The sequence below is a fragment of the Schistocerca cancellata genome, chromosome 7, assembly GCF_023864275.1.
Source record: "Schistocerca cancellata isolate TAMUIC-IGC-003103 chromosome 7, iqSchCanc2.1, whole genome shotgun sequence".
Taxonomy (NCBI): domain Eukaryota; kingdom Metazoa; phylum Arthropoda; class Insecta; order Orthoptera; family Acrididae; genus Schistocerca; species Schistocerca cancellata.
The window spans coordinates 357,609,826-357,624,955 of record NC_064632.1 but is presented as its reverse complement, the minus strand read 5'-3'; the positions used below and the strand labels follow the sequence as shown (position 1 = coordinate 357,624,955).

The 15,130-nt window shown below is 40.7% G+C and overlaps 1 protein-coding gene across 1 annotated transcript in view; it reads right to left on the bottom strand.

The window, feature by feature from the left end:
* LOC126092276 (THO complex subunit 3) overlaps positions 1-15,130 on the bottom strand; it is a 54,603-nt gene that overhangs the window by 33,060 nt on the left and 6,413 nt on the right. Inside the window, exons 2-3 of the mRNA XM_049907792.1 lie at positions 1,634-1,790; positions 1,335-1,539 (exon numbers count right to left, since the gene is read on the bottom strand). Coding sequence (XP_049763749.1) covers positions 1,335-1,539; positions 1,634-1,790 — 362 coding nt within the window. The remainder of the gene's footprint in view (positions 1-1,334; positions 1,540-1,633; positions 1,791-15,130) is intronic.

Below are 15,130 nucleotides of genomic sequence, written 5' to 3'. Positions count from 1 at the left end.
GTGATTCACAAGTGGCATTTTGAATCTGTTTCTTGTGAATTTGGCTGCTAGTCCGAGTTTTTACTGGGATACCTAGTGGCACTACAAAAGTTATGATTTCTTGAATTAACTAGTGAATTTCAAATGTACACCTTGTGTACAATAACATCAAATACAGCTCTACTCATTTATTTATACCGCAGTTGACAGGTCTGCAAAGAACTTATTAACTTGCAATTTTTTTTAAAAATCGGAACTGTTTTGCAGCGGTTTGTGATCAGTCTCTAGACTACAAGTGGGCCAAAATCAATACACGTAAATCTGATAGTGTATTAATGTCCCCTCCCAAAGATATGTTTATCTAAACATAGTGGTAGCTAGCATGGTGACGTGTAAAGATATAAGAGCCCTCCACAAGAAAGGTGCTGTGAGCTACAGAATGTTTTACTGGGCACAATTTGTGTTACAGTTTGTAGGCACTTACGGCCTTCCAGCCTGAGAATCATCTAACCTTAATAGTTATGAAGCTTGAGGATTAATGGAATGATTTTTTACATGTGGTAAGGTATTTGCAAAGGCGAAACTTAAGGAAATCTTCCTGAATTCCTCATTTTAGTCTGTGTGTGTGTGTGTGTGGGGGGGGGGGGGGGTCTGGGGAGGGGGGGGGGAAGGGGGTCTAGAGACACACACAGAGAGAGAAAATAAGTGACTTCAATGGAGCGAAGGTGGGAGTGGTGTGGGAGTAGTGCTACATATAAATGCCATCATTCAGAAACAGTCAAATGTGTGATTGGGAGTGTTTTAGAAACATTATAAATTACCATTTATCTTCTAGGTAAATTTCAACTCTATGAAACATGTTTTGGATCTGTGTGTTTTTGACACTTTATATTTCCTTTGCTCAACAGTTACAGCTCTAGATAACTGTGTTCTGCGCATTTAACTATAGCATGCTTTCAATATACACCTCAAATTATTTAAGAAAACCACATAAAAAAGTTAGGAGAGAATACTGGTATTTCCAAACAAGTCATTCTCAACAAGGCTTAAACCCATTAACTAGAATACTTCATTGCCAGTAGAGACCACAAGCACGAAATATAATTATTATTGACATATTGCTTTTGTACTGACCATTCTCTCCATTAGACTTTTGTGTTCCTATTATGCATCTTTACCTGTCAAACAAATCCAAATGATGATTTCATGGGGCTTTTGCTTTGTTTTATTATTATTTTTTAACTAACTGCGTCTCTCTTGCCATAAGCCTCAGCTGCTGTTGGAGTGGTGACTTGACTCACTTCTCTTTCTCAGAGTATTATGTGTAGGGAGACAGCCATATAATACTGATGTACCTTAATATATGTATGCAACCTTGGCCATTTGTTAGAAAAAACAGATTACTTTCTTTATTCCATGCAATTTCATTTACTTCAAAATGAAACTGTTCTTCCGCCTTTATCTTGTGAGTACGGGTATCTATGAATGTTACCAAGTCCTCTTTATTCCCAACAGCGATAGTATTGCCATCTGGTGCCCAAGCAATGTTGATGTTTTCACCTAGAACATTTACAAAATGAAACAAAATGTCACATGTGAACGCATTATGCACAAAACATTTACAACTGTTTTTGTTTTAAGATTTTTTGTGTACCCTTTGTCAAGATTGTAGCGGCACATTTCTGGGTTCTGGTGTCCCATATTCTAACACTTTTATCACCACTTGCTGTACTTAAGAGATCAGTATTAGAGGCATGCCAACACAGCTGGTCTACGCTACCACCATGCCCTCGGAAGGTGAACTCCTTATTCTGTAAAAGAAAAAGTACATTTATAACTTTTGGTAAAATATCAGTCCTGCAGTGAAAGATAAGTGATGGTAGAATCAAACACTGGAAAATCCAGGATGGCATGTAACACTATTGTGGAAAGGATATTTGCTACTCACCATATAACGGAGATGCTGAGTCACAGATAGGGACAACAAAAAGACTGTCACAGAATAAGCTTTCGGACAACAAGGCCTTTGTCTCGCATCTAGGTCTATACCTACACAATATACTCGTCCATTCCCACACAACTCCTGCTCCCAACCCCTTATCTCATGGCTTACATCCCTGCAATAGACCTAGATGCAAGACATGTCCCATACATCCTCCCACAACCACCTACTCCAGTCTGGTCACAAACATCACCTAGCCCATCAAAGGCAGCGCGACCTGTGAAACCAGTCATATGATCTACAAGTTAAGCTGCAACCACTGTGCTACATTCTATGTGGGCATGACAACCAACAAGCTGTCCGCATGAATGGCCACCGACAAACTCTGGCCAAGAAACAACTGGACCACCCCGTTGCTTAACACACTGCCAAACATGACTTTCTTCATTTCAATGACTGCTTCACGGCCTTTGTCATATGGATCCTTCCCACCAACACCAGGTTTTCTGAACTGCACAGGTGGAAACTCTCCCTGCAATATATCATATGTTCCCGTAACCTTCCCAGCCTCAACCATCGTTAGTCATTGTCCCCACCCATATAGCCCCTTCCCTGTTCCCATTCCAGCACTACACAGCCCCCTATTCCACCAATGCAGCCAGTCTTCTTACTTCTCTCATTTCCCATTAACCCCCCCCTCCACCTCTCCCTCGCCCTCTGTCTAACCTCCCAACTGGACCTAGCTGCCTTACCCTCTCTCCACCTTGTCCCTGCATGACCCCCACCCCTACCCTGCTATCCCTCTCTCCCTCCCCATCCTAGCCTCCTCCTTACCCACACCTAGTTGCCTCTCTCATCATGCACTGCTGCTGCTCATAGTGTGGTTTCTGCTGTCAGAGGCTGTGGTCATTGTGTGTGTGTGTGTGTGTGTGTGTGTGAAAAATTTTTTTAATCTGCAACTCAGCATCTCCGCTACATGGTGAGTAGCAACTATCCTTTTCAAAATATTACAAGTGATGGTAGATTGGTTGGGGTACCACTGATACTGGAATGTGTTGCCATAGTGCATCACTGGAACGAAAATACATTTTTGCAATGCAACAAGGACTGACAGTTTTCTTCCTTCAATGTTAATCGATCATTTCTGCTATACGCCTCCAACAGCCTTAGTTTTTTTTCTCTGTATTTACCCTAATTGGGGAACCCTAAAAATATCTTCCTTGTTCCACTAACTTACTACCCATAACAAATTGGAGAGACATAACAAAGAAATGCAAAGCAGCCATGATGTAAGAGGTGACTTGAGAACCTCATTGCTGTTCATTTTAGTTACAGAAACATATCTGGGTGTAAAAAAGAAGCACTGCAACTCCGAAAATTCCAGTTAGTGGTAATGTCACACTGGATTATAGATAGGCATCACAAAAAGATTTTTCGGTCAAAGCGGTGTTCAGAAAGGAAAACACATATACATTCACATAAGCAAGCACACCTCCCACAGACTTGATCCTCATCTCCAGAAGCTCGGATTGGAATGCAACTGTCACATTTAATAAAAGCAACAATCTGGAGGGGGCAGGGATAGTAGGGTTCAGGTGGGAGGAGAGAACTGTGCTGTCTTGGGGAGCGCGCATGGCCTAGATGAAGACATGACAAGACTGTCCCCCAGGCGCAGTGTCGCGAGGCTGTGTAGCAGGGAGGTGGGGAGGGGAAAGATGGGCAGGTGTGTTGGCAAAGGTCAGCACACAATGAGGGTGAGGGGACGTAAATAGGGAGGTGGTAGGACAGAGGGGCGGAAACTACTGGGTGCATGCATTGGGGCAGTAGGTTACTGTACGTTAAGGCTGGGATAATTTCAGGAGCAGAGAATGTGTTGTAAAGCTAACTTCCATCTGCACAGTTCAGAAATGCTGGTGGTGGAAGGAAGGATCCAGATGGTCTGGGTTGTGAAGCAGCCACTGAAATCAAGCATATTATGTTCAGATGCACATTTTGCCACAGGGTGGTCTCCTAAGCTCTTGGGTACAGTTTGGTGGTGGTTGCTCATGCTGGTGACAAGCTGATTGGTAGTCATACCAATACAATAGCTGTGCACTGATTGCAGCAGAGCTGGTATATGATATGGCTGCTTTTACATGTGGCCCAGTCTTTGAGGGGGTAGGTTAAATCTGTGACAGCACTGAAATAGGAAGTGCTGGGGGGGGGGGGGAATTGGGTTGGTCTTGTACCTGGGTCTTCCACATGGATATGAAACCTGCAGTAAGGGGTTGGGATTGGGAGTGGCATTGGGATGGACTAGGATGTTGTGGAGGTAAGTTGGATGACAGAAAATCACTTTAGGAAGGTTGGGAAGGATGTTGGATAGGATTTCCCTTATTTCAGAGCTTGACGATATGTAATCAAAGCACTGACGAAGGATGTGGTTCAGATGTTCCAGTCGTGGGTGGTACTGGGTGATGAATGTGGTGCTGGATGGTACTGCATGATGAATAGGCACTCATTTGCAGCTGGTTCTTTGGGGTGGTGGGGGGATTGGAGGTGTGTGGGAAAATGACAAAGGAGAAATGCTTGCAGACCACGTCTCGGGGTTAGAGTTTGTCTGTGAATGCCTTGGTGAGCCCAGCATACTGGGCAAGAGAGTTCTTGTCACATGGAAGGGATGACAGCTGTCAAAACATAGGTACTGTTTGTAGTCGGTAGGTTTAATGTGGACAGAGGTGTGGATGGAGCCATCAGAGAGGAGGTCAATGTCCAGGAAGGTGGGGCATTGGGTTATGGAGGACCAAGTGAAGTGGCTGGGAGAGAAGTGTTGAGGTTGTGAAGGAGTGATGATAGAATGTCATTGCTCTGAATCCAGATCATGAAGACATCATCAATGAAACTGTACGAGACTAAGGGTTTGAGGAAGGTCTCCACTTAGATGGCCCATAACAGGTCGGCATAGGAAGGTTCCAACCACGTGCCCATGGCTGTGCTGCAGATTTATTTGTAAACCTTCCCTTCATAGGAGAAGTAGTTATGAGTGAGAACAGAGTTGGCAAAGCTTAAGAGGAATGAGGTAGTGGATTTGGATTCTGAAGGATTTGGGATAGGTAGTATTCAATAATGGCAAGGCCATGGGCATAAGGGATGTTAATGTATAGGTAAGTAGTGTGAACAGTGACAAGAAGGGATTCAGAATGTAACAAGGTGGGAATTGTGGAGAGTCAGCGAAGGAAGTGGTTGGTATCATTGATGTGGGAAGCTAGATAACGGACTATTGGTTGGAGGTGTTGGTCAGTGAGGTCCAAAATTATTTCAGTGGGGGCACAATAACCATCTGTCGCCTCCTCTCCACCACCAGCTTTTCTGAACTGTGCAGTTATCATTACAACACATTCTCTGCTCCTATAATTATAATGGCCTCAACCTACAGCGAACTACTGTCCCTACAGCCTCCACCCAACAGTTTCTGCCCCCTCTGTCCTATCACCTCCTTCCTATTTTCATCCCCTCATCCTCATTGTGTGCTGTCCTTTTCCACCGCACCCACCCATCTCTCTCCTTCCGCGCTCCTCACATTTTCCACTTGTTGTTGTTCCCTGACCCTCTTCCTTGCCGCACTGCCTCCCAAAGCTGCACCAGTTGGCAGTCTTGTCATGTCTTCATCTAGTACCTGCAGAGGACTCCTCTCTCCCTCACCCTCCAACATGTGTACCCCCTATCTGTTCCCCTTCCTCACCCTCTCCAGACCACTGCTTTCGTTGAACATGACAGTTGCATTCCTGTCCGAGTTGTCAGAGATGGTGGTCACATGTGAGGTGTGCTTGCCCGTTTGAATGAATGTGTGTGTGTTTACTTTTTCTAAGAAGACTTTGACTGAAAGCTAAATGTGTAACAGTCTTTTCATTGCGCCAGCCTGCAATTCAATGTGTTCAATGTGTAAGTTGCAATCCATCCTTTTCTTACACTGTTGACGTTCCAACCTGTAGTTTCCACTGTTAGAGAGGAATGTGAACTAGACAGAATAAACAATAAAAAAGACAAAAGAAAGGACAGGAGGAAAGTACTGAATAAAATACTATGAATTTGTTGAGCTCCTGCAGAATAAGAAAAAGTTCACAGCTCACAACAATAAAGTCATCTCATTTACAAACTGCACAGCTCCGCCTTCAGTAGTTACTCTGCACAAAACGCTTGTCGATAAAAAATTAGAGAGCTCATGCCACGTCAAGTGGGTCACATTTAGGAATAATCCCAACCAGACCATCTACAATTCAAATGACATTTTGTAAATGTTCCAAATAAAATAAAGCTAGCTTTGCAAACTTTGATGTCCAGATACAGAAAATTGAGTGTTATAGGAGGTCTTCGGTATAGGATTACAAAATGTGTGACCTCAACGACAGGTTTGGCCAAATTTATGTTGTCTCAAAATGGAAAATAATATTAGTTAGCAAAATAGCTTAAAGAGATGCACAGTTATACCAAACTGCAGTAGTTATTTGTGTGTATTCAAAGTGCTATTAAGAATTTTTTCCTTCTTCTTGCCAGTTTAAGCTTACTAGCTTTTACTGAGAATTCTGACCAAAACTGTAAATTCAGAAGCCTCTGCAACATCAAACCAATTTTTTTAAAGCAAGTGTTAACATCTGCAAATTTCAATATTTGAAGAAACTCACTCTGTAGGTTACCATTATTACCACACTACTGGCATTGCTGATTATTAGAATTTTGCTGTACATATGTATCTGACTTAAACCTACCTACACTACAATCTGCTGAAAAATTTTACATTGTACTTGACAAATCTTGCACTTTACGTAACCTTATGACTCTTATTTTGAGACTTTCTTAGATTTTAGAAGAGAACGGCCAAACTTGACACATATGAGTTGACGCTTTATACAGTTTCCATTATTTCATCAGCATTTGAATCCTTTGAAGAGGATAACAGAGCAGCAAGTTTCTTATGAACTGCATTCTGGCAAACTGAGCATAACTGCAGGTGAATTTTTTAAATTCAGGTGCTCTTGCTTTATCAAGAGCACATCATCTATTTTAATGACAATATTTGTTTTTGAAAAAGGATTGCAGCAGTGCTTTTTGCAAAAATTCAAATTGCGTGAGAAGCAATGTTCCACTATAAAAGTGGATCAATAAACTGTTGGTACGTAAACAGGCCTGATGAAAGTAGGCTAACTTCAGAATTTGGCCCAGAGGGCAACACAATACCAATTGGCCACTGTTTCATCCTCTGCCACATGGCATCAGTTGGATGCAGTATGGAGTTTCATCTCATTGCTTTCTGAGTCGTCGTCAGCTACCGAGACCATTGGGCTGCTGCTTCTCAACTGGTCTCTGCTTGGCTCTTCCGCATGCCTGTCAGGTATGTTGGTCACGCATCTACGGAGGCAATACAAATAAAGGATGATCACACTCTCAATTAGCCAAACAACCAAATGTGAAGTCAGGGCAAACATCTGGATCTACTAGTCTACCACTGAATAATTTTACTTAGACAACCCTGTGCTATAACACACTGATGCTGCCTAGTAGACACAACATTCTATTTTTATTGCAGGCCAGACAAGTTAATTGACAACAAACTACTCAGTGCGTTCTTCAACTCGAAAGAGACTAATTTCTTGGTAACAATGGTTCTGCTAGATACACATAAAAAGTAAAAATACTAGTATGTATCAAAAATTACAGCACGTTAAATGTTAAGTTGATACATTTAGGAAGAGGGAGCAGAGGAAGCCTGGCGCCCACACAAGACTGCCACAGGATGGGGAGATGTGCAGGGGGAACAAGCCATGCCTGGCCGCTGCAGTGCTCAGATCACAAACTGCACTTCGTGCTCCCATGAAAGAAGTAAAAAAATTCACTTACATCTTGTTCATAAATAAAACTAAAATCGCCTTACATACTGACATGAATAATAAAGATCCAGCAATTATGTACACTTACTGCAAGGAAAGATCCTTCTGAATCTGCTTAGTTTATTCATCTCTTGGTCTCCCTCTATTATTTTTACCCTCCATGCCTCCCTCGAATACTAATTTGGTGATCCCTTGATGCCTCCGAATGTGTCCTACCAACTGATCCCTTCTTTTAGTCAGGTTGTGCCACAAATTCCTCTTCTCCCCAATTCTATTCAGTACCTCCTCATTACTTATGTGATCTACCCATCTCATCTTCAGCATTCTTCTGTAGCACTGCATTTCAAAAACTTTCATTCTCTTCTTGTCTAAACTATTTATTGTCCATGTTTCACTTCCATACATGGCTACATTCCATTCAAGTACTTTCACAAAAGACTCCCTGACACTTACATCTATATTCAATGTTAACAAATTTCTCTTCTTCAGAAATGATTTTTTTGCCATTGCCAGTCTACATTTTATATCCTCTCTCCTTCGGCCATTGTCAGTTATTTTGCTGCCCAAAAAGCAAAACACATTTACTACTTTAGCTGTCTCATTTCCTAACCTAATTCCCTTAGCATCACCCGAATTTTATTTGACTAAATTCCATTGTCCTTGTTTTGCTTTTGTTGATGTTCATCTTATATCCTCCTTTCAAGACACTGTCCATTCTGTTAAACTGCTCTTCCAAGCCCTTTGCTGCATCTGACAGAATTGCAATGTCATGGGCAAATCTCAAAGTTTTTATTTCTTTCAAAGAACTTTAATTCCTACTCTTTTTTTTGTTGTTTCCTTTACTGCTTTTTCAATATACAGACAGAACAACACCAGGGATAGGCTACAGTCCTGTCTCACTCCCTTCCTCCCTTTCATACTCCCTGACTCTTATAACCGCTGTCTAATTTCTGTATGACTTGCAAATACCCTTTCGCTTACTGTATTTTACCCCTGCTACCTTCACAATTTCCAAGAGAGTATTCCAGTCAACATTGTCAAAAGATTTCTTTAAGTCTAAAAATACTATAAATGTAGGTTTGTCTTTCCTTAATCCATCTTCTAAGACAAGTTGTAAGGTCAGTATTGCCTCGCATGTTCCCACATTTTTCAGGAATCCAAATTGATCTTCCCTGAGATTGACTTCTACCAGTTTTCCAGTCATCTGTAAAGATTTTGTGTTAGTATTTTGCAATCATAACTTATTAAACTGATAGTTCGATAATTTCACACCTCTCAGCAACTGCTTGCTTTGGAATCGGAATTACTACATTCTTCTTGAAGTCTGAGGCTATTTTGCCTGTCTCACACATCTTGCATACCAGATGGAAAAGTTTTGTCATGGCTGGCTATCAGTAGAGCCGACAGAATATCATCTACCCCTGGGGCCTTGTTTCGGCTTAGATCTTTCAGAGCTCTGTGAAATTCTCCTTGCAGTATTATATCTCCTCTCCCATCTTCATCTACGTCCACTTTCCTTTCTGTAATATTGCCTTCAAGTTCATCTTCCTTGTGTAGGTACTCAATATATTCTTTCCACCTTTCAGCTTTACCTTTTTTGCTTAGGACTCATCTTCCATCTGAGCTCTTGTTATTCATACAGCCGCTTCTCTTTTTCCTGAAGGCCTTTTTAATTTTCCTGTATGTGGTATATATCTTTCCCCAAGTGAAATATGCTTCTAAATCTTTACATTTGTCCTCTAGCCATTCCTGCTTAAGCCATTTTGCACTTCCTTTCAGTCTCATTTTTTCAGTGCTTGTACTCCCTTCTGCCTGTTTCATTTGCTGCATTTTAAAATTTTCTCCTTTCCTGAATTAAATCGAATATCTCTTGTGTTATCCAAGGATATCTACTAGGCCTATTCTTTTTACTTATTGATCCTCTAGTGCCTTCACTATTTCATTTCTTAAAGCTACCCATTCATCTTCTACTATATTCCTTTCCCCTGTTCTAGTCAACTGTTGTCTAATGCTCCCTATGAAATTCTCAACAACCTCTGGTTCTTTCAACTTATCAAGTCCCATCTCCTTAATCTTCTACCTTTTTGCAATTTCTTAAGTTTTAATCTACAGTTCATAACCAATAAATTGGTGTCAGAGACCACATTTGTCCCTGTAAATGTCTTACAATTCAAGATCTGGTTCCTCAATCTCTGTCTAATCATTACATAATCAATCTGAAAACTTCCCATGTCTCCAGATCTCTTCCACATATACATCTTTCTTTTATTATTATAAAACCAAGTGTCAGCGATGATTATGTTATACTCTGTGTAAAATTCTACCAGGTGGATTCCTCTTTCATCACTTTCCACCAGTCCTATTCAGCTACTATTTTTCCTTCTCTTCACTTTCCTATTATCGAATTCCAGTCCCTCATCACAATTAACTTTTCGTCTGCTGTAACTATCTGAATAATTTCTTCTGTCTCATCATACATTTCTTCAGTCTCATGACCATCTGTGGAGCTAGTTGGCATACAGTCTTGTACTAACTGTGGTAGGTGGTGGCTTCATGTCTATCTTGACTATGATAATGTGATCACTATGCTGTTCATAGTAGCTTACCTGTATTCCCCTGTTTTTTATTCATGATTAAACTCACTTCTGTATTACCCCTATCTGATAATATATTTATAACCGTGTATTCACCTGACCAGAAGTTCTGTTCCTCCTGCCACCACACTTCACTAATTCTAAGAGATCTTAAGGTTTGCATTTCAAAGCCCTTTTTACCAGACAATCTTTTCTTGTTATGATCTGTGCCACCTCCTCCCACAATATGGAAAGCAAAGAGTTTGCAGTAGAAGATATTTGCTTCACAGTGACAAACATGAAGAAGCAACGAAGCACTCATAGCTCACTAAGGTATGCCCAGCGTTACTACACATTTTTAGTTGAAATCATTCCTGTCATAACCCTAAGTATTGAACATTCCTCCTGGAAGACCCTGTAGTATAAATCTAAAACATCTATCAAACATGAAATACAATTATACTTTGGAAATACTTGACAGTATTACCCTCCAACTATTTTCTTAAAAATTTATCCTGAGAGAATGCAAAAACAAACAAAATATTTTCTGGTACAAAATCATCTACTCTTTATAATTAAACAAAAATAAAAATACAATGTGATAGCATATAGTTATACAACATAAAAGTATACACACAACTGATAATTTTTTTTGATAGTTTGATTATTAGTTAATAACTTCTAAAATAATAATAAATAACTGCTGTCCTTTGGCAGAGATGATAACAAGCATCTCTACAACTACATCTACATCATACTCTGCAAGCCACCTAATGGTGTGTGGTGGAGGGTACTTTCAGTACCACTATCTGATCCCTCCAACCCTGTTCCACTCGCGAATATTGCGTGGGAAAATGATTGTCAGTAAGCATCTGTATTGGCTCTAATTTCTCGGATATTCTCCTTGTGGTCAATACGCGAGATGTATGTGGGGAGAAGTAATATATTGTCCGACTCCTCATGAAAAATGCTGTTCCGAAATTTCAATAGTAAATCTCTCCATGATGCACAACACCTCTCTTGTAACGTCTGCCAGTGGAGTTTGTTTAGCATCTCTGTAATGCTCTCTTGCCAGCTAAAAGATCCCGCGACAAAACAGGCCACTATTTGTTGGACCTTTTCTATCTCCTCTATCAGACCTACCTGATAGGGATCCCATATAGATGAACAATACCCAAGAATTGGGTGAACAAGCGCCTTACAAGCCACTTCTTTTGTGGATGACTTAAATTTCCTTAAGATTCTTCTTTTTTCATTAAATGGCAATGCAGGATGGTGTCAAATGCCTTACTGAAATCAAGGAACATGGCATCAACCTGAGCACCGTTGTCCACTGTGCTGTGGATCTCATGGAGGAACAGACCAAGCTGAGTTTCACAGAATCTCTGTTTGTGAAATAAATGTTGATTTTTATAGAGCTGTTCATTTTCCAGAAACGTCATAATTATTGAGCACACCTAGCTGCAGAACTACTAAAGAGCACTCTGTATACTTTAAGTTTGTTCAAAATAAGGGCAGCCACAAAACAGTTGAAAAATTGTTGTATTAATTTTTCCCCTACATTGACCTCATGTTGCATCAAAATGGTGAATGACACTGACTTAAAATTTCAGCAGTGTGTTGAATACAAAATGCCATAGGGCTCAAACAAAATTCTGCTCTGTTAACCGACGCCCAAATTGTCACCTGCCAATTTGACCAAGATCTTGGGCTATGCTACACATTGGTCTGACAAAACACTCAAGATTTCTGGCCAGGGTATCCCTATAGATCCTAGTCCACTTTGCAGCCACCTATCGAACACCTGATACAATGTGAAAATTTTCATATGCTGAGATCAAATTTTGTACACCTTATTGTATTCTATGCCCCCCCCCCCCCCCCTCAGTGATACAGATAGCAGTACCATAGGTACAACCACAACGGAGCGGTATCTGTTGAGAGGCCAGGCAAACGTGTGGTTCCTGAAGAGGGGCAGCAGCTTTTCAGTAGTGCGGGGGCAACAGTCTGGATCACTGACCGATCTGGCCTTGTAACACTAACCAAAACGGCCTTGCTGTGCTGGTTCTGCGAATGGCTGAAAGCAAGGGGAAACTACAGCCGTAATTTTTCCCGAGTGCTTGCAGCTTTACTGTATGGTTAAATGATGATGGCATCCTCTTGGGTAAAATATTCTAGAGGTAAAATAGTCCTCCATTTGGATTTCCGGGCAGGGACTACTCAAGAGGACGTTGTTATCAGGAGAAAGAAAACTGGAATTCTATGGATCGGAGTGTGGAATGTCAGATCCCTTAATCGGGTAGGCAGGTTAGAAACTTTAAAAAGCGAAATGGATAGGTTAAAGTTAGATATAGTGGGAATTAGTGAAGTTTGGTGGCAGGAGGAGCAAAACTTTTGCCCAAGTGAATACAGGGTAATAAATACAAAATCAGATACGGGTTTAATAATGAATAAAAAACTAGGAGTGCGGGTAAGCTACTACAAACAGCATAGTGAACACATTATTGTGGCCAAGATAGACATGAAGCCCACGCCTACTACAGTAGTACAAGTTTATATGCCAACTAACTCTGCAGATGACGAAGAAATGTATGATGAGATAAAAGAAATTATTCAGATAGTGAAGGGAGACGAAAATTTGATAGTCATGGGTGACTGGAATTCGATAGTAGGAAAAGGAAGAGAAGGAAACGTAGTAGGTGCATATGGATTGGGGGTAAGAAATGAAAGAGGAAGCCACCTGGTAGAATTTTGCACAGAGCATAACTTCATCATAGCTAACACTTGGTTCAAGAATCATAAAAGGAGGTTGTATATATGGAAGAAGACTGGAGATACTAGAAGGTATCAGATAGATTATATAATGGTAAGACAGAGATTTAGGAAGCAGGTTTTAAATTGTAAGACATTTCCAGGGGCAGATGTGGACTCTGACCACAATCTATTGCTTATGAACTGTAGTTTAAAACAGAAGAAACTACAAAAAGGTGGGAATTTAAGGAGATGGAACCTGGATAAACTGAAAGAACCAGAGGTTCTACAGAGTTTCAGGGAGAGCATAAGGGAAAAATTGACAGGAATAGGGAAAAGAAATACAGTAGAAGAAGAATGGTTGGTAACAGAAGAGATACTGAATTTAATCGATGGAAGGAGAAAATACAAAAATGCAGCAAGTGAAGCAGGAAAAAAGGAATACAAACGTCTCAAAAATGAGATCGACAGGAAGTGCAAAATAGCCAAGCAGGGATGGCTAGAGGACAAACGTAAGGATGTAGAGGCTTATCTCACTAGGGGTGAGATAGATACTGCCTACAGGAAAATTAAAGAGACCTTTGGAGAGAAGAGAACCAATTGTATGAATATCAAGAGCTCAGATGGAAACCCAGTTCTAAGCAAAGAAGGGAAAGCAGAAAGGTGGAAGGAGTATATAGAGGGTCTGTATAAGGGCAATATACTTGAGGACCATATTATGGGAATGGAAGAGGATGTAGATGATGATGAAATGGGAGATATGATAGTGCGTGAAGAGTTTGACAGAGCACTGGAAGACCCGAGTCGAAACAAGGCCCCAGGAGTAGACAACATTCCATTAGAACTACTGACAGCCTTGGGAGAGCCAGTCCTGACAAAACTCTACCATCTGGTGAGCAAGATGTATGAGACAGGTGAAACAGGCCTACCATCAGACATGAAGAAGAATATAATAATTCCAATCCCAAAGAAATCAGGTGTTGACAGATATGAAAATTACCGAACTATCAGTTTAATAAGTCACGGCTGGAAAATACTAACGCGAAATTTTTACACACGAATGGAAAACTGGCAGAAGCCGACCTTGGGGAAGATCAGTTTGGGTTAAGTAGAAATATTGGAACACATGAGGCAATACTGACCCGACGACTTATCTTAGTAAATAGATTAAGGAAAGGCAAACACACGTTTCTAGCATTCGTAGACTTAGAGAAAGCTTTTGACAATGTTGACTGGAATACTCTCTTTCAATTTTGACGGTGGCAGGGGTAAACTACAGGGAGCGAAAGGCTATTTACAATTTGTACAGAAAGCAGATGGCAGTTATAAGAGTTGAGGGACATGAAAGGCAAGCAGTGGTTGGTAAGGGAGTGAGACAGGGATGTGGCCTCTCCCAAATGTTATTCAATCTGTATATTGAGCAAGCAGTAAAGGAAACAAAAGAAAAATTTGGAGTAGGTATTAAAATCCATGGAGAAGAAATAAAAACTTTAGAGGTTCGTCGATGACATTGTAATTCTGTCAAAGACAGCAAAGGACTTGGAAGAGCAGTTGAACGGAATAGACAGTTTTTTGAAAGGAGGATATAAGATGAACATCAACAAAAGCAAAACGAGGATAATGGAACGTAGTCGAATTAAGTCGAGTGATGCTGAGGGAATTAGATTAGGAAATGAGTCACTTATAGTAGTAAAGGAGTTTTGCTATTTGGGGAGCAAAATAACTGATGATGCTCAAAGTAGTGAGGAAATAAAATGTAGACTGGCAATGGCAAGGAAAGCATTTCTGAAAAAGAGAAATGTGATAACATCGGGTATAGATTTAAGTGTCAGGAAGTCGTTTCTGAAAGTATTTGTATGAAGTGTAGCCATGTATGGAAGTGAAACATGGACGATAAATAGTTTGGACAAAAAGAGAATAGAAGCTTTCAAAATGTGGTGTTACAGAAGTATGCTGAAGATTAGATGGGTAGATCACATAACTAACGAGGAGGTACTGAATAGAATTGGGGAGAAGAGGAG